This window comes from Dendrobates tinctorius, unplaced genomic scaffold (genome assembly GCF_039654945.1).
Source record: "Dendrobates tinctorius isolate UK_male_01 unplaced genomic scaffold, ASM3965494v1 ptg000311l, whole genome shotgun sequence".
Classification (NCBI taxonomy): Eukaryota; Metazoa; Chordata; class Amphibia; order Anura; family Dendrobatidae; genus Dendrobates; species Dendrobates tinctorius.
The window spans coordinates 374027-395020 of record NW_027361978.1 but is presented as its reverse complement, the minus strand read 5'-3'; the positions used below and the strand labels follow the sequence as shown (position 1 = coordinate 395020).

Genomic DNA, 20994 nt, shown 5'->3' with positions numbered 1-20994 from the left:
CAGAGCTGCACTCATATTTCTACAGAAATCAGTCAGCACCAGGAGCCGCCTGAGCCCCAGAGAATAAAGGTAAAGGGCACCTGATCAAGCTCCACAGAAGCTGGGGGCCACACAGATACCCGGCACTAGGGCCCACTGGCCACGGGCCCTCAGTCACTGGTAAAATGCATGGTGGGAGACATCGTGCATGCTACACCAGAGCCACGGAGCATGCACCAGGGAGACAAGAAAACAGAAACTGACTGCAGCTCTGGATGTGACTGGAGGATAAGACATGATGTAATAGCAGAATAGTGAGTGCAGCTCTGGAGGTGACTGGAGGATAAGACATGATGTAATAGCAGAATAGTGACTACAGCTCTGGATGTGACTGGAGGATAAGACATGATGTAATAGCAGAATAGTGAGTGCAGCTCTGGATGTGACTGGAGGATAAGACATGATGTAATAGCAGAATAGTGACTGCAACTCTGGATGTGACTGGAGGATAAGACATGATGTAATAGCAGAATAGTGAGTGCAGCTCTGGATATGACTGGAGTGCTAGACTTGATATTATTGTACAGCTCCCCCCTCTGGAGATTATATTGGGGGCCGATGCACGCACCTTCATCATGTTTTTGAAGATGTAGCTGTAGGTGTCGGTCCGGGTGTCTCTCTTGGGTTTACAAATAATGATGTAGTTCTTGAACAGGAAGACATGGCGGTTGTGTCCCTTCCAGGCCATTCGGGCCCCAGGAGCTCCTTCCCAGACAATGAAGTGGCCCTAAAACAGAGAACAAAATAGATGAAACAAAACATTGCTCCAGAAGACAGTATGGAGGTGTTAGTCATGTGATCTCTGCGGCTCTGCACGGAGGTGCCAGTCATGTGATCTCTGCGGCTCTGCATGGAGGTGCCAGTCATGTGATCTCTGCGGCTCTGCACGAAGGTGCCAGTCATGTGATCTCTGCGGCTCAGTATGAAGGCGTCAATCATGTGATCTCTATGGCTCAGCATGCAGGTGTCAGTCATGTGATCTCTGCGGCTCAGTATGGAGGTGCCAGTCATGTGATCTCTGCGGCTCTGCATGGAGGTGCCAGTCATGTGATCTCTGCGGCTCTGCACGGAGGTGCCAGTCATGTGATCTCTGCGGCTCTGCACGGAGGTGCCAGTCATGTGATCTCTGCGGCTCAGTATGAAGGCGTCAATCATGTGATCTCTATGGCTCAGCATGCAGGTGTCAGTCATGTGATCTCTGCGGCTCTGCACGGAGGTGTCAGTCATGTGATCTCTGAGGCTCAGTATGGAGGTGTCAGTCATGTGATCTTTGCGGCTCAGTATGGAGGTGTCAGTCATGTGATCTTTGCGGCTCAGTATGGAGGGGTCAGTCATGTGATCTCTGCGGCTCTGCACGGACGTGCCAGTCATGTGATCTCTGCGGCTCTGAACGGAGGTGCCAGTCATGTGATCTCTGCGGCTCTGCACGGAGGTGCCAGTCATGTGATCTCTGCGGCTCTGCACGGAGGTGCCAGTCATGTGATCTCTGCGGCTCTGCACGGAGGTGCCAGTCATGTGATCTCTGCGGCTCTGCACGGAGGTGCCAGTCATGTGATCTCTGCGGCTCTGCACGGAGGTGCCTGTCATGTGATCTCTGCGGCTCTGCATGGAGGTGCCAGTCATGTGATCTCTGCGGCTCTGCATGGAGGTGCCAGTCATGTGATCTGTGCAGCTCTGCATGGAGGTGCCAGTCATGTGATCTCTGCAGCTGAGTATGGAGGTGTCAGTCATGTGATCTCTGCGGCTCAGTATGGAGGTGTCAGTCTTGTGATCTCTATGGCTCAGTATGGAGGCGTCAATCATGTGATCTCTGCAGCTCAGTATGGAGGCGTCAGTCATGTGATCTCTGCAGCTCAGTATGGAGGTGTCAGTCATGGAATCTCTGCGGCTCAGTATGGAGGTGTCAGTCATGTGATCTTTGCGGCTCAATATGGAGGTGTCAGTCTTGTGATCTTTGCGGCTCAGTATGGAGGTGTCAGTCATGTGATCTCTATGGCTCAGTATGGAGGCGTCAGTCATGTGATCTCTGCAGCTCAGTATGGAGGCGTCAGTCATGTGATCTCTGTGGTTCTGCATTGGGGCGTCAGTCATGGAAACTCTGCGGCTCAGTATGGAGGTGTCAGTCATGTGATCTTTGGGGCTCAGTATGGAGGTGTCAGTCATGTGATCTTTGGGGCTCAGTATGGAGGTGTCAGTCATGTGATCTTTGCGGCTCAATATGCATCTGGCCAGTTAAGTGCGGTTTTATTCTTTTCCAGCCAAGTTTTCCTTTGTCTATTCCAGATCAAATTTAAAAACACACAATAATCCTAGAGACAGGAAAATATATTTCCAGAATCAGTATAATTAAGGGTATGTGCGCACATTGCAGATTTGCTGTTGTAAAAATCTACGTGGATTCTTCCTCTCTTGGCAGAAAACGTAGTTGAAAATCGGCACACTTTTTATGCGGATTTGATGCGTTTTTTTAAGCTAAATAAAGATATATTATTTAACAAAAAAAAAGTTGTGATGTCATTTCCTTGTCCAACCTCTTATTTTACATTCTCCATTGAAAACCATAATATCATTACATACCATGTTCAAATATAATGTTTACAAACACTAAACAAATAGAGGTGAAAAAAAAAATAAATATATATATATATATATATATATATATATATATATATATATATATATATATATATATATATATATATATATACACACACACACACTAGCTGAAGAGCCCGGCGTTGCCAGGGAATAGTAACTAACTGTGGATAGTTATAACAAATTATAATTATCCTCCATCCCATAGTCCCGTGCTCATATACTCATCATACATATCCACCATCTCATAGGCCCGTGCCCATATACCCAACATACCTATCCTCCATCCCATAGTCCCGTGCTCATATACCCATCATACATATCCGCCATCCCATAGTCCAGTACCCATATACCCTTCATACATATCCTCCATCCCATAGTCGAGTGCCCATATACCCATCATACATATCCTCCATCCCATAGTCCCGTGCCCATATACCCATCATACATATCCACCATCCCATAGTCGAGTGCCCATATACCCATCATACATATCCTCCATCCCATAGTCGAGTGCCCATATACCCATCATACATATCCTCCATCCCATAGTCCTGTGCCCATATACCCATCATACATATCCTCCATCCCATAGTCCCGTGCCCATATACCCATCATACATATCCGCCATCCCATAGTCCCGTGCCCATATACCCATCACACATCCTCCATCCCATAGTCCCATGCCCATATACCCGTCACACATCCTCCATCCCATAGTCCCATGCCCATATACCCGTCATACATATCCACGATCCCATAGGCCCGTGCCCATACACCCATCATACATATCCTCCATCCCATAGTCCCATGCCCATATACCCATCACACATCCTCCATCCCATAGTCCCATCCCCATATACCCATCATACATATTCGCCATCCCATAGTCGAGTGCCCATATACCCATCACACATCCTTCATCTCATAGTCCCATGCCCATATACCCATCATACATATTCGCCATCCCATAGTCCCGTGCCCATATACCCATCACACATCCTCCATCCCATAGTCCCATGCCCATATACCCGTCACACATCCTCCATCCCATAGTCCCATGCCCATATACCCGTCATACATATCCACGATCCCATAGGCCCGTGCCCATACACCCATCATACATATCCTCCATCCCATAGTCCCGTGCCCATATACCCATCACACATCCTCCATCCCATAGTCCCATCCCCATATACCCATCATACATATTCGCCATCCCATAGTCGAGTGCCCATATACCCATCACACATCCTTCATCTCATAGTCCCGTGCCCATATACCCATCATACATATCTTCCATCCCATAGTCCCGTGCCCATATACCCATCACACATCCTCCATCCCATAGTCCCATGCCCATATACCCATCATACATATTCGCCATCCCATAGTCGAGTGCCCGTATACACATCACACATCCTTCATCTCATAGTCCCATGCCCATATACCCATCATACATATCTTCCATCCCATAGTCCCGTGCCCATATACCCATCACACATCCTCCATCCCATAGTCCCATGCCCAATTACCCATCATACATATTCGCCATCCCATAGTCGAGTGCCCGTATACACATCACACATCCTTCAACTCATAGTCCCATGCCCATATACCCATCATACATATCCTCCATCCCATAGTCCCGTGCCCATATACCCATCATACATATCCGCCATCCCATAGTCCCATGCCCATATACCCGCCATACATATCCTCCATCCCATAGTCCCGTGCCCATATACCCATCATACATATCCTCCATCCCATAGTCCCGTGCACATATAATACCAATCATACATATCCGCCATCCCATAGTCCCATGCCCATATACCCATCATACATATCCACGATCCCATAGGCCCATGCCCATATACCCATCATACATCCTCCATCCCATAGTCCCATGCCCATATACCCGTCACACATCATCCATCCCATAGTCCCGTGCCCATATACCCGTCATACATATCCTCCATCCCATAGTCCCGTGCCCATATACCCGTCATACATATCCTCCATCCCATAGTCCAGTGCCCATATACCCGTCACACATCCTCCATCCCATAGTCCCGTGCACATATACCCATCATACATATCCGCCATCCCATAGTCCCATGCCCATATACCCATCATACATATCCTCCATCCCATAGTCCCGTGCACATATACCCATCATACATATCCGCCATCCCATAGTCCCATGCCCGTATACCCGTCATACATATCCTCCATCCCATAGTCCTGTGCCCATATACCCGTCATACATATCCGGCATCCCATAGTCCCATGCCCATATACCCGTCATACAAATCCTCCATCCCATAGTCCAGTGCCCATATACCCATCACACATCCTCCATCCCATAGTCCTGTGCCCATATACCCATCATACATATCCGCCATCCCATAGTCCCATGCCCATATACCCATCATACATATCCTCCATCCCATAGTCCCGTGCACATATACCCATCATACATCCTCCATCCCATAGTCCCGTGCCCATATACCCGTCATACATATCCTCCATCCCATAGTCCAGTGCCCATATACCCATCACACATCCTCCATCCCATAGTCTCGTGCACATATACCCATCATACATATCCTCCATCCCATAGTCCCGTGCCCATATACCCATCACACATCCTCCATCCCATAGTCCCGTGCACATATACCCATCATACATATCCTCCATCCCATAGTCCCGTGCACATATACCCATCATACATATCCGCCATCCCATAGTCCCGTGCCCATATACCCATCATACATATCCTCCATCCCATAGTCCAGTGCCCATATACCCATCACACATCCTCCATCCCATAGTCCCGTGCCCATATACCCGTCATACATATCCTCCATCCCATAGTCCAGTGCCCATATACCCATCACACATCCTCCATCCCATAGTCCCGTGCACATATACCCATCATACATATCCGCCATCCCATAGTCCCGTGCACATATACCCATCATACATATTCTCCATCCCATAGTCCCGTGCACATATACCCATCATACATATTCTCCATCCCATAGTCCAGTGCCCATATACCCATCACACATCCTCCATCCCATAGTCCCGTGCACATATACCCATCATACATATTCTCCATCCCATAGTCCCGTGCCTATATACCCGTCATACATATCCGCCATCCCATAGTCCAGTGCCCATATACCCATCATACATATCCGCCATCCCATAGTCCCGTGCCCATATACCCATCACACATCCTCCATCCCATAGTCCCGTGCACATATACCCGTCATACATATCCGCCATCCCATAGTCCCGAGCCCATATACCCATCACACATCCTCCATCCCATAGTCCAGTGCCCATATACCCATCATACATATCCGCCATCCCATAGTCCCGTGCCCATATACCCATCACACATCCTCCATCCCATAGTCCCGTGCACATATACCCGTCATACATATCCGCCATCCCATAGTCCCGAGCCCATATACCCATCATACATATCCGCCATCCCATAGTCCCGAGCCCATATACCCATCATACATATCCTCCATCCCATAGTCCTGTGCCCATATACCCATCACACATCCTCCATCCCATAGTCAACCATTATGACATCATAATGAGGGGCGGGGCTTGACACGCACACACTTTATCCCCAGTATGTAGATAGGGGCAAAATTGTTTGGTGAATTGGAACGCGCGGGGTTAAAATTTCGCCTCACAACATAGGACACTCTTGGGGTCCAGACGTGTGACTGTGCCAAATTTTGTGGCTGTAGCTGCGACGGTGCGGATGCCAATCCCGGACATACACACACACATACATACATACACACATACACACATTGAGCTTTATATATTAGATATATATATATAACTGAATGTACGAGTATGTTTGTGTGTGTATCACCAACCAGTCATGAAGCATCTTTCAATTCACCACAGCTGTTCAAAAGAAGCTGAGCTGAGATTGGTTGCTATGAGCAAGTTTTCCCACTTGACAACACCTAAGCAGACACTGACACGGTGGGAGAAATCTAGCATCCCCGGGAACATAAGCTCCCAGCCATTGTCTGCCCCCCAGAAAGGAGCAGAGAGCACATGACAGAAATGAATCCCCCCCTCCTGTGCCCATATACCATCACACATCCTCCATCCTATAGGCACATCTTCCCTCTTAAAGGGGTCATTGGTATGGAAGTCAGAGCAAATCCATCCAGCGCTTTGGTTTTCACCCCAGGCATCTCTTCAAGGGATCCCCGGTATAGAAGTTAGGACCGTTCCACTTAGCTCTGTGGTTCTGACCCCAGGGTCTCTTAAAGGGATCACTGGTATGGAAGTTAGGGCAAATCCACTCTGCGCTTTGATTCTGATCCCAGGGTTCTATTAAAGGGATCATTGGTATGGAAGTGAGGGCAAATCCACTCTGCGCTTTGATTCTGATCCCAGGGTTCTATTAAAGGGATCACTGGTATGGAAGTTAGGGCAAATCCACTCTGCGCTTTGATTCTGACCCCAGGGTTCTATTAAAGGGATCATTAGTATGGAAGTGAGGGCAAATCCACTCTGCGCTTTGGTACTGACCCCAGGCCTCTCTTAAAGGGATCTCCGGTATGGAAGTTAGGGTAAATCCCTCAGCGCTCTGATTCTCACCCAAGGCTTCTATTAAAGGGATCTCCGGTATGGAAGTCAGGGAAAATCCACTCAGCGCTCTGGTTCTGACCCCAGGCCTCTCTTAAAGGGATCCCCGGTATGGAAGTCAGGACCGTTCCACTCAGCGCTCTGGTTCTGACCCCAGGCTGATGGGATGATGTGGGATATTAGGGGTAGTAGTCCGGTGGCTCTGGCTGACGGGATGATGTAGGATATTAGGGGTAGTCCGGTGGCTCTGGCTGATGGGATGATGTGGGATATTAGGGGTGGTAGTCCGGTGGCTCTGGGTGACGGGATGATGTGGGATATTAGGGGTAGTAGTCCGGTGGCTCTGGCTGACAGGATGATGTAGGATATTAGGGGTAGTAGTCCGGTGGCTCTGGCTGACGGGATGATGTAGGATATTAGGGGTAGTCCGGTGGCTCTGGCTGATGGGATGATGTGGGATATTAGGGGTAGTAGTCCGGTGGCTCTGGGTGACGGGATGATGTGGGATATTAGGGGTAGTAGTCTGGTAGCTCTGGCTGACGGGATGATGTGGGATATTATAGTGAGTGTGGCTATGCGGAGTGGGCGGGGCTCTACACTCATTTTTATATATATATATATATATATATATATATATATATATATATATATATATATATATATATAGATAGAATCATTATAATTTGTTATAACTAACCGTAGTTAGTTACTATGCCAGGGCAGCGCCGGGCTCTTCAGCTAGTATATATATATTACCATGCCCGAGGTTTACTAATGACCATGTGTCAGCCATGTGATACCCTCATTAATAAAATGGTAAATAAAGAGTTAAATAAAAAACACGTGCACAATCACACGCAAAATCTGAGTGAAATGCAGTATCTGTTTAATTTTCCAAAAAGGTAATAAAAAACAAATTGTGTGGGCTCCCGCATAATTTTCTTAACCAGCAGAGGGAAAACCGACGGCTGATGTTAATATTCTGGGAAGGAGCCAATAGACATAAAGGTTCCCAGGCTATTAATGTCAGCTCACAGATGTTTCACTGGCTAGTTTACAGTGGAACCCCAGAAAAAAATTGACACGGGGTCATCCCATAAAAATCGAACCAGCAAAGGCTAAGCAGACAGCTGCAGGCTGATATTAATAGTCTGGGAAGGTGCCATGGATATTGCCCCCCCAGGCTAAAAACATCAGCTCTCAGCTGCCCCAGAAAAGGCACATCTAAGGCTGGTTTCACACTTGCGTTTTTTTCGCGGGATTTTAGCGCTAAAAAACGCATGCGTTTTTTTTTCCTATACTTTGCATGGGATGCGCTTATGTGCGCATACACACGCGTTTGTATGTGTTTTTGCGCACATGCGTTTTTTTGCGGTATGCGCTCGGGCGCACAAAATGCATCCTGTTGCATTTTTTGGGCGTCCGACTTGCCTCAAAAAACCGCATGCGCGCGCAATGCGTTTTTTTACAGCAAGACACCCATTATAAGTCTATGGGTGCGCATATGTGCGCATTGGCATGCTTATGTATGCGTTTTTTTGCACATGCGTTTTTTTTTGTTAACCATGGAATTTAGGGGTTTGGGTTAGAGTTAGGGTTAGTTAAGGGGGTTTAGGGTCAGGGTTAGGGTTAGGGTCAGGGTTAGGGTCAGGGTTAGTTAGGGTTTGGGTTAGGGTTAAGTATGGTTTGGTTAAGGGTTAGGGTCAGGGTTAGGGTTAGGGTCAGGGTTAGGGTTAGGGTTAGTAAAGTCATGGTTTGGGTTAGTGTGAGGGGCCACCTAATGTTTGGAAAAAACGCAAACGCGGTAAAAACACACTAAAAACGCATACAAACGCATAAAAACGCTGCGTTTTTTTCATGCATGCTCATAAAAATGCTTGAAAAAAACGCAGCAGTTGTATGCTTTTGTATGCGTTTTTTCAATGCGTTTTTTTGCGGGAAAAACGCGCTGCAAAAAAAAGCAAGTGTGAAATTAGCCTTATAGATGCGCCAATTGTGGCACTTAGCCTCACTTTTCCCACTTGCCCTGTAGCAGTGGCAAGTGGGGTAATATTTGTGGGGTTGATGTCACCTTTGTATTGTCAGGTGACATCAAGTCAACGGCTTAGTAATGGAGAAGCTTCTATAAGACATCTATCCTACTATTCCTAAAGTTATATGGTAAATAAATACACAGCCAGAATAAAGTCTTTTATTAATCTTAATTAACCATACTTACTGCATCGCCTAATCCCCGACTCCATCGATCTCCTGCAACAAAAATAAAATAATAAACCAACACAAATACTCCCTGTCCGATGTAATCCATTTAATAAAGAATGTCCCACGATGATCTCACGTGTAGAACAGTCACATTAGGAAATGTTACTGTTCTACCTAGCCTCCTGTTATGATTGGGTCACCGAGGCGGAAAACAAGACCAAGCCAAGTCACAGAAAAACAAGAGAGGTTGGTAACTACGCGGATTGCAGACCCCTGATCCTAACCACACAACAGTAGCCGTGGAGCGTACCTACGTTGATTCTAGACGCCTCGTCACAGCCGGAGGACTAAATAAGCCTAAAGCAGGAAAAGGGGAAATCTAAACTGCCCCAGAGCAGACCCCAAGGGAATAGACAGCCCCCACACATGTATTGATGGTGAGACAAGATGAAAGCACCAACACAGGTAGGAAAATAGGCTGCGCAAACGATGGGGCCCACACTAACTAGAAAGGACAGGAAAGCAAAAGATACTGTCTGCAATCATGCCAAAAAAACCCTGCCAAAATGTCCAACACTTCTGATAGCAAAAAAGAGGCCAATCTAACAAGGGACAAAAAACAAACTGGCACTTACAGTGACATAAGAATGGAATTTCAGCACAGCCCCAGCCGGGGCTGGCTGACCACACAAAAATCTGAATAGACCAAACCAAATCAAATGTGAACATTAGCAGAGACACTTAGCTTGAGAAGGCAGGAACTGAACTGGAAACTAAGACCTCAGGAGGCAGGAAAAAATCACCAGCATGGGAATAGGGAGTCAGCTGTCTTAAATCCAGTCTGAGACTCCAGATGTCCAATCCTCATCCTCATTATCAGGTGGCAGGTCTCTGTTAATTAGATCAGCTTCATTACCTCCTGCCACCACCAGAGAGAGCCCGGAAAGAGAACTCACAACTCCTCTGTCAGCACAACCAGCTCCCTCACCAGAAACCAGAGGCAGACCAGAAAATGAGTTCACAACACCCTCCGATCATACACTGATAGGAGATAATCCTCCTGCAGTGCATCACTGAGAGGAGTTCGTGCACTCACTTTACAGCACCGCTGCGTGAGAATTTTCTCATTCAGCAGTGCTGCAAGTGACAGCATGAACTCCAGTGAACTCACAGCGGTGGAGTGATATGCTGCGGGAGGATTACCTCCTGTCAGTATATCACCAGAGCTGTGTAGAGCGGTCAAATCTCCCACATGTCCCAATGTGACTGTTCTACACTTCAGATTGTTGTGGGACACTTGTTATTAAATGGACTACGGCGGAAAGGTAAGTATATGTTGGCTTATTATTTTATTTTTTTTATTTTTGTTGCAGGAGATCGAGGGCGTCAGGGATTAGGTGTTTGGTGAGTATGAATGTATTTTTTTGTTTTAAGAATTGAACAGTCACCGGATGATGGGCCTTCTACTGTCCCATCATCGGTTCATGCTGTCACTGTTATATGTGAGAGTAGACATAGCCAGATGGGGTAGTAGTTGACGATGCCTGGCTACACACACACACACACACACACATAGGTTTGACACTTGTTAAGGTTTTTAATATTAGCCAGTGCAGGACCGCCCCAATCAGAGTCACCTTGTCAACGTTGAGACGGCTTTTATGCTATTTTTGATCAAAACAGTATTAGCAAGAACTCTTTATTATTTAAATGCACTTTTTCTTTTTACTTGTTTAATTACAGCAGGGTTTTGCTCATTTTGTCTCTTGTAGATTTTGTATGCTTTTTGGCCAACGAGAACATGCGTTTATGTGCTGCATGTACACAAACTCAATCCAAGCTCAATTTTTGTGTTTTTTCTTTGTACTTTTGCATTCTGTGCAAGCCGGGGTGTGGCCTCCCTCTCCTGAGCTGGAAATTGTATTTAAAGGCTTCACCAAACTGGCGTCCTCTGGTTGGGAGCCGGTCCTTCTGTCTGCCCATATTCACACACTGAGGTCAACTCTGACACATGGTAAGGTTGTTAATATTAGACAGTGTAGGACCGCCCTGATCAGAGTCACCTTGTCGACAGTATTACTAAGAACTCTGTATTATTTAAATGCTCTTTTTCTCTTTACTTATTTAATTACAGCAGGGTTTTGCTCATTTTGTCTCTTGTAGATTTTGTCTGCTTTTTGGCCAACGAGAACATGCGTTTATGTGCTGCATGTACACAAGCTCAATCCAAGCTCAATTTTTGTGTTTTTTCTTTGTATTTTTGCATTCTGTGCAAGCCGGGGTGTGGTCTCCCTCTCCTGAGCTTGAAATAACATTTAAAGGCTTCACCAAACTGGTGTCCTCTGGTTGGGACCCGGTCCTTTTGTCTGCCCTTATTCACACACTGAGGTCAACTCTGACACATGATAAGGTTGTTAATATTAGACAGTGTAGGACCGCCCCGATCAGAGTCACCTTGTCGACAGTATTACTAAGAACTCTGTATTACTTACTTTTGCTTTTTACTTATTTAGTTACAGCAGGGTTTTTCTCATTTTGCCTCTTGTAGGTTTTGTATGCTTTATGGTCAGTGTGAACATGTGTTTATTCTCTGCATGTGTACCAACTCAAACCAAGCTCAATTTTTGTGTTTTTACACAGACGCACATACTCTCCGCCCACACACTCTTCCTCCTTCCTTTCTGCAGTGCTTTTGGCACTCAACACCGCAAACCTTTTTACACCTGCGGTTTTGCTGCGGATTTGACTGACTGAATGGAAGTCAATGGGTGCAGAAACGCTGCAGATCCGCAAAAAGAATTGACATGCTGCGGAAAATAAAGCATTGCAAATCTGTGTGGTATTTTCAGCAGCATTTGCACACCTATTCTGGATTTCCATTGATTAACATTGCTTGGGCACTAAATTGTGGATTGGATGCTATTCCGTACGGAAAAAACGCTGCGGATCAGAAATGTGTGCACATAACCTAAGACAACGCACGGCAACGTTTTGCATTCGGTACGGTCAATAGAAACTGGGAAACTAGTTTCTGCCCCCCAGTAACACACAGACATGTCATATTTGGTCTCAAGAGAATGGTCACGACGCAGGAAAAAGGTAATACCCCTGTCATCACCCTGTGAGGCCCCTAGCCAAAGATATGGAAAGACAGGAGTTTTAATAACTTTTCAAAAGGGGCGTACGTCCTCTAACACAGCCCACCAAGTGAGGTCAGCAAGGGAGGCCCTTGTTTATGGGAAAAGCATAAAGCTGAAACGCTCACTTGGGGAGGTGTCTGATCCCCAGAGACCAGCTAAAACGCTGTGTTGATGAACCATTTTTCCTTGGGAAGGCGCTCCTCCCCTTTATCGACACGTCATACCTGTGACTGAGATGTAGTAAGTTTCTTATTTTAATCCCTTTTATTCGTAACTCTCTGTACATGCTGTATTTGTCTACTTTTTGGAATATCTTTTGTATTGTTGTAAACACTGCCAATTTTTTCTGGAGTAAACTTATAAATAATAAACTTATAAATTTACTAGTTTCATTCTTCTTGCTCTATGATCGAATCGACATGTACTCCGCGCCAAATCAGGCTACCTGCGGGTTGGTTCCTGACCCGATATAGGCTTTAGTATCAAACGAGGAAGTGGTGGCAGCATAGCATCCTGGTGGTATTGGGGAACCCTGGCAGTGTCGGATCTGAGGTTTATGCGTGTATTCTCTGCCTGGGACTGGTGATATATACACCGCCCTCACTGCAGAGTGCCCGATAGCCAGTACGTGACAAGGGAGCCTTTCCGGCGACTACCTATCCTAGATCCAAACCTAAGGATAAGGGGGGTACCAGAGAGCTGCGAGTTCCTAAACTGAAAGTGGAAACAAAAGTCGTGGGTTTATATATCTCATGACATCATGACCAAATATGAGTGAGTAATATCTCGAGTACTAAAATCGCAGTTTGTGGATGTCGACAATATCCCTGGTACCACAGTCAAAGCTGCAATCATTCCTCAGTGGACTGATTGTAAGGAGATAAAATTGTTAAAATAGTGATCAGCACGGAGGCGCCAGCAATGGGATCTCTGCAGCTCAGCACGGAGGCGCCAGCTATGGGATCTCTGCGGCTCAGCACAGAGGCGTCAGCCATAGGATCTCTGCGGCCCCGCACAGAGGTGTCAGTCATATGATCTCTGTGGCTCAGCACTGAGGCATTAGTCTTGGGATCTCTACGGATCAGCACGGAGGTGTCAGTCATAGGATCTCTGCAGCTCAGCACGGAGTCATCAGCTTTGTGATCTCTATGGCTTAGCAATAAGGCATCAGTCATGGGATCTTTGCGGCTCAGCACAGAGGCGTTAGTTATTTGACCTCTACGGCTTAGCAAGGAGGCGTTAGTCATGTGATCTCTATGGCTCAGTATGGAGGCATGAGTCATGTGATCTCTATGGCTCAGTTTGGAGGCATCAGTCATGTGATCTCTACGGCTCAGTATGGAGGCATCAGTCACGTGATCTCTGCGGCTTAGCAAGGAGGCATTAGTCATGCGATCTCTGCGGCTTAGCATTGTGGCATGTGATCGAGGATATACTTACTTGTCGTATGGGCTCGCCTAGCGCCTCCAGCGTTCCGGGGTAATTCTCTATCAGTGACACGTGCAGAAAGTTCTCCGCTCTCCGGGTGAGCGCTGACACGATGGCGTAGGCCTGCTCCAGCAGAGAGCAGTTCTTACCATTCCGGGCCTTGTTCCGGATCATTTCCTGCAGGATTAAAAAAATTTCCAGAATATTTACATCTAGAGAATGTTTGGCAAATAAAGATAAAGACCAAAGGAGGCTGCTGCGCCCATAGCAGTTCCCTGACCTGCTTTCCCAGGCTTCTCTTATCACCTGGCTGCTGGCAGAATGCTTTAACTTGTGCTATCAGTGGCGCCTTCTTACCTTGAGAATGACCTGGTAGCGCTGAATCCTAGTTATTGGGCACTCCAGGTAATGTTGGAGAGGAGGCGGTGGGGGACTGGAGGGGTCGGGCAGGGCCAGAGTGTCTTCTGTGTATTGCTAGAAATAATCAGATGAGTGAACGTCATATCCTGCACCTCAATGACATCAGTATAGTTTATACGGCAGTGTCATAGAAAATATTAAAAGCCACCAGCGAGGAGGCATTCACCCCCCCTCCTGTCACAGATATGCAGTAGAAACAAGAGCTGATGCTCTGATTCTCTTTTAAATAGACTTGTACAATGGACATAAGGAAGTAGGAAATTAGGTGTAGCTGGATAGTGAACCATCATAATTAAAATGCAGGTAGTTCCTTTTAGGACAAACGGCCCCTGCAGTGAGAAAGGGGATGTCTATTGTGTGTCGACAAGGAGTTATAGACTGGACAAATAATTAAGAAAGGAAAAGGTCTTAATTATTATTAAGTTCTTAAAGATACTTGTGTTTACACATTGATAGAAAAGTGGAAGGGGCTTTGTCCACAGGAAATGCATCTTGAATTCAGGAAACACTTTTTTCCTGCAAGGAAAATGCTATACACTGACCCCATACGTATGTCTCTGAAAGAACATAGAAATATTGGAGTCCACATACTGTAGATCTGATAGTGATAGGACACACATTTTCAGCTTCAGGACAAATCAGGGAAGAAGATGCATGTTTTTTCATAACTGTAACCACTGCCTATAAGTCACAAATCAATAGTGAGCAGACCGCTGACAACAGCCAGGACATGTTTGGTCTCTGAGTAACAGTCAAATCCCAATATAAAATATTACAATCTGAGTTCATGTAAAGAGATACACATCAGTGTATGCATGATTCCCGTCCGCTGGACATTTTCCAATCGAAGTGCTCTCCTTCGCTAGGCTGAATCTGTGATCAGCATAGAAATTTGTTTTGTTTTATCACTTTTATTTTAAGTAACTATATATGGTGCATTGTTTGGTCCCCTTAGTAAAATGTTTTGTATATTTTCTATAAACACTGCCTATCGTTCTGGATTCAATATAAAATGTAATAGTTCTCTTCCTTTTCTTCTGTAACCCGCACCCCGAAACCATACGCTATCAGAACCAGAACTGAGCTTCCAGTCAGACTGTATAAAACATGACTAGTGGTGGCAGGGAGTGAGTCTGGGGTTATCGTGGAGTTTGCAGTGACTGCATTGGGGGTATACACTGTACGCATATTCTGTGCATTGGAATCGGAGGTGTATATACAATACACTCACTGTTAATTTCCCAATAGCCGATCTATTAATGGAAACAGCCTCCTCTGTTGATCTTTGGTCAAACGCGTAATTGTCTGGGCAATAGTTGGCAGCATAGAGCTGTTAGGTCCAAAGATAACAGCGAGTGGATCAGCTCATTCTCCCTGGCTGCCATCTTTGACAACTTGGTTGCAGCAGTGGGATATTGAGTGACCCTCTGGTGTCACCTCCTTGACAGGCAGCTATACATCTAATCTCATATATTCAGTGTTAGCACATGTCTTGGTGCACAGCGCGCTGCTGTATTCTCTGCTACGTAGATAAATGGAGATGGACAGAGAGACAGTCCTCACTTTGTAGAATTCTTGGATTGCATCGTTGACTACCACAGACTCGGCCTGCACACGTCCCACCAGGTACATGATGTACTTGTTGAAGTCATCCTCGTTCCGGATGAAGCACATGGCAATATCGTCATCGGTGTCGCTTTTCTTCAGTTCTTGGAAGAACTTTCTGTGGATGGAGCAGATGGTTATGGTTGGAGAGTGGGGAACAGTTACATAATGCTGTGCGCTCTCCTCCATACAGACCTGGCATGGAAGTCCCCGATGTCACTGATGTTTCTAAAGATGACTGTCTTCTGTGTGGCCACAGCCTCGGGAATGTTGCTGCAGCTCTCGGTGTAACTTAGGTGATGGTTCTGGAGGAACTGCAGGTCTCTGACGTACTCCTTCTCCGAGCTCAGCAGATCCTGGATGATGATGCTGTGGAGAACGAGCTCATGTTAGAGCGCTGTGCCTACAGAGCAGACACTCCTTATACACATGTGCATGTGGCGGATATGTCCACGGATATGATCACAGCAGGGAACTCAGACCGACATCCGGCAACATCTTCACGTCTACTGCTGGGAATAACCCATCATGTATCATACATGGAGCTCAGTCCCATTATTATCTGCCCTGAGCCACCACTCAGAGCCCACAGTGCAGAGCGAGGAGAGACGTCATCCGTGATGACAGCAGTGACGTCAGAAAACAGATGATGTCATCAGTGATGCAATCAGTGCATCAATCATACTTGTCAGTGATGTGAGGAAAAAAAAGATGAAAGCGGTTTGTTACCGTGTTAGCCAGTTGAAAAAATAATGCTCTCAGCGTGAAAATCAAGATAATCTTGTAGTTATGATTACTTTTAAAGGGAATCTGTCACCGGAAATTTGCGGGCTATGTAAATGCTCTGTGTCCGGTCCGATGGGCGGTGTTTCTTCTTCTTTTCTCCACCCCATCTGTGGCTGTCGTCGCCGATATTTTCCGGAATTAGAGTAGTTCGCCATATTTTTCCTATGTCCCGGAACACCGTGAAATACTTCCGGGACATAGCGTACCAGTGCATGCGCAGTAATGGTTTTCGGCTTTGCCCGCAGTTGGGCAAAGCATACTGCGCGTGTGCGAGGCAAGATTGCTTTGCGCACGCGTGAAATATGGAGAACTACTCTATTTCCGGAAAATATCGCGGACGGCGGCCACGGATGGGGTGGAGAAAAGAAGAAGAAACACCGCCCATCGGACCGGACACAGAGCATTTACATAGCCCGCAAAATTCCGGTGACAGATTCCCTTTAACCGATTCCCGACCTGTGACACAGCGTATGCGTCATGAAAGTCAGTGCCAATCCGAACTATGACGCATACCCTGTGTCATGAGTTTAAAGCCCCCTGCGGGTCGGGTGACCGGGGTCACTGAAAGGTCACCTGACCCGCAGATACAGGGGGCTTTGTAATTCACCACAGGGGGCGTCGCTTCGCCCCCACGTGGCTACGATCGCTCTGATTGGCTGTTAAAAGTGAAACAGCCAATCAGAGCGATAGTAATATTTCATCAATGAAAATTGATGAAATATTACAATCCAGCCATGGCCGATGCTGCTGTAGCATCGGACATGGCTGGAGACACCGATTCGACCCCACCCACCCACCGGCGATCGCCCCCACGCCACTGAATGACAGCGGCGATATGCCGCCGCTGTCATCATCTGCCCCCCTGCCATTCCCTCCGCTCCCCGCCAGCATCCGATAACCCCCTCACCCACTCTCACCGCCCCCGGCACCTTCTAAGTCCCCCCGTCGCTCCCGGTGTCCGGCGGGTCCGGTTCATGGGCGCCGCCATCTTAGAAAATGGCGGGCGCATGCGCAGTGCGCCCACCCGAATCTGCCGACTGCAGATTCCATTATTTCATTTTGATCACTCTCACAGTGATCAAAATGAAATAAAAAGTAAATGAACCCCCCGATTATCACCCCCATAGGTAGGCATAACTAATAAAATAAAGAAAATATTTTTATTTTTCCATTAGGGTTAGGGTTAGGGTTGGAAAGAGGGTTAGGGTTAGGGTTGGAAAGAGGGTTAGGGTTAGGGTTGGAAAGAGAGTTAGGGTTGGAAAGAGGGTTAGGGTTGGAAAGAGGGTTAGGGTTGGAAAGAGGGTTAGGGTTGGAAAGAGGGTTAGGGTTGGAAAGAGGGTTAGGGTTGGAATTAGGGTTAGGGTGGAATTAGGGTTAGGGTTGGAATTAGGGTTAGAATTAGGGTTAGGCTTGTGGTTAGTGTTATGGTTAGTGTTGGGGTTAGGGGTGTGTTGGGGTTAGGGTTATGGATAGGGTTGGGATTAGGGTTAGGGATGTGTTGGGGTTAGGGTTGGAGTTAGAATTGAGGGGTTTCCACTGTTTAGGCACATCAGGGGGTCTCCAAACGCGATATGGCACCACCATTGATTCCAGCCAATTTTGCGTTCAAAAAGTCAAACGGTGCTCCCTCCATTTCGAGCCCCGACGTGTGCCCAAACAGTGGTTTACCCCAACATATGGGGTATCAGCGTACTCAGGAAAAAATTGGACAAAAACTTTTGGGGACTAATTTCTCCTGTTACCCTTGGGAAAAAAAAAATTGGGGGCTAAAAAATTATTTTTGAGAAAAAAAAATGTTTTTTTCATTTTCACGTCTCTGCATTATAAACTTCTGTGAAGCACTTGGGGGTTGAAAGTGCTCACCACACATCTATATAAGTTCCTTGGAAGGTCTAGTTTCCAAAATGGGGTCACTTGTGGGGGGTTTCCACTGTTTAGGCACATCAGGGGCTCTGCAAACGTAATGACGACCGTAGACTATTCCATCAAAGTCTGCATTTCAAAACGTCACTACTTCCATTCCGAGCCCTGACGTGTGCCCAAACAGTGATCCCTCCCCAAATATGGGGTATCAGCGTACTCAGGACAAACTGGACAACAACTTTTGGGGTCCAATTTCTCCTGTTACCATTGTGAAAATAAAAAATTGTGGGCTAAAAAATCATTTTTTGAGAAAAAAAAAAGATTTTTTATTTTCACGGTTCTGCGTTATAAACTTCTGTGAAGCAGTTGGGAGTTCAAAGTGCTCACCGCACATCTAGATAAGTTCCTTGGGTGGTCTAGTTTCCAAAATGGGGTCACTTGTGGGGGGTTTCCATTGTTTAGGCACATCAGAGGCTCTGCAAACGTAACATGATACCCGCAGACCATTCGATCAAGTCGGTATTTCAAAACGTCACTACTTCCCTTCCGAGCCCCGACGTGTGCCCAAACAGTGGTTCTTCCCCACATATGGGGTATCAGCGTACTCAGGACAAACTGGACAACAACTTTTGGGGTCCAATTTCTCCTGTTACCCTTGTGAAAATAAAAAATTGCGAGCTAAAAATTCATTTTTTGAGGAAAAAAAAAGATTTTTTATTTTCATGGCTCTGCGTTACAATCTTCTGTGAAGCACTTCGGGGTTCAAGGTGCTCACCACACATTTAGATAAGTTCCTTATGGGGTCTAGTTTCCAAAATGGGGTCACTTGTAGGGGGTTTCCACAGTTTAGGTACCTCAAGGGCTCTGCAAATGTAACATGATGCCCGCAGACCATTCCATCAAAGTCTGCATACCAAAACGTTACTACTTCCCTTCCGAGCCCTGACGTGTGTCCATACAGTAGTTTTCTCCCACATATGGGGTATCAGTGTACTCAGGACAAACTGGACAACAACTTTTGGGGTCCAATTTATCCTGTTACCGTTGTGAAAAAAAAAAATTGCGTGCTAAAAATCTTTTTTTTTTGAGGGAAAAAAATGATTTTTTATTTTCACGGCTCTGCGTTATAAACTTCTGTGAAGCACTTGGGGGTTCAAGGTGCACATCTCACATCTAGATAAGTTCGATGGGGGTCTAGTTTCCAAAATGGGGTCTCTTGTGGGGGGTTTCTACTGTTTAGGCACACAGGGGCTCAGCAAATGTAACATGATGCCCGCAGACCATTCCATCAAAGTCAGCATTTCAAAATGTCACTACTTCCCTCCCGAGCCCCGACGTGTGCCCAAACAGTGGTCTCCCCCCACATATGGGGTACCAGTGTACTCAGGACAAACTGGACAACAACTTATGGGGTCTAATTTATCCTGGTACCCTTGTGAAAATAAAAAATTGCCAACTAAAAAAATTTTTTTTAGGAAAAAAAAAGATTTTTTATTTTCACTGCTCTGCATTATAAACTTCTATGAATCACCTGGGGGTTCAAAGTGCTCACTATGCATCTAGATAAGTTCCTTAGGGGGTCTAGTTTCCAAAATGGGGTCACTTGTGGGGGAGCTCCAAAGTTTAGGCACACAGGGGCTCTCCAAACACGACATGGTGTCCGCTAACGATTGGAGCTAATTTTCATTTCAAAAAGCCAAATGGCGCTCATTCCCTTCTGCGCCCTGCCGTGCACCCAAACAGTGCCCCCCCCACATATGGGGTACCAGCGTACTCAGGACAATCTGGACAACAACATTTGTGGTCCAATTTCTCCTGTTACCCTTGTGAAAATAAAAAATAGCATGCTAAAAAATCATTTTTGAGGAAAAACAAATGATTTTTTATTTTCACTGCTCTATGTTATAAACTTTTGTGAAGCACTTGGGGGTTCAAAGTGCTCACTACACATCTAGATAAGTTCCTTAAGGGGTCTAGTTTCCAAAATGGTGTCACTTGTGGGGAAGCTCCAATGTTTAGGCACACAGGGGCTCTCCAAACGCGACATGGTGTCCGATAACGATTGGAGCGAATTTTCCATTCAAAAAGTTAAATGGCGCTCCTTCCCTTCCGGGCCCTGCCGTGCACCTAAACAGTGGTTTATGACCACATATGAGATATCGGTGTACTCAGGAGAAATTGCCCAACAAATTTTAGGATCCATTTTATCCTGTTGCCCATGTGAAAATGAAAAAACTGAGGCTAAAATATAATTTTTGTGAAAAAAAGTACTTTT

General features: G+C 46.2%; 1 protein-coding gene across 1 annotated transcript in view; it reads right to left on the bottom strand.

Moving 5' to 3' along the window:
• Positions 1 to 20994, bottom strand: part of OBSCN (obscurin, cytoskeletal calmodulin and titin-interacting RhoGEF) — a 636219-nt gene that overhangs the window by 272027 nt on the left and 343198 nt on the right. The window contains exons 80-84 of the mRNA XM_073561015.1: positions 16266 to 16439; positions 16029 to 16188; positions 14403 to 14519; positions 14058 to 14222; positions 608 to 766 (exon numbers count right to left, since the gene is read on the bottom strand). Coding sequence (XP_073417116.1) covers positions 608 to 766; positions 14058 to 14222; positions 14403 to 14519; positions 16029 to 16188; positions 16266 to 16439 — 775 coding nt within the window. The remainder of the gene's footprint in view (positions 1 to 607; positions 767 to 14057; positions 14223 to 14402; positions 14520 to 16028; positions 16189 to 16265; positions 16440 to 20994) is intronic.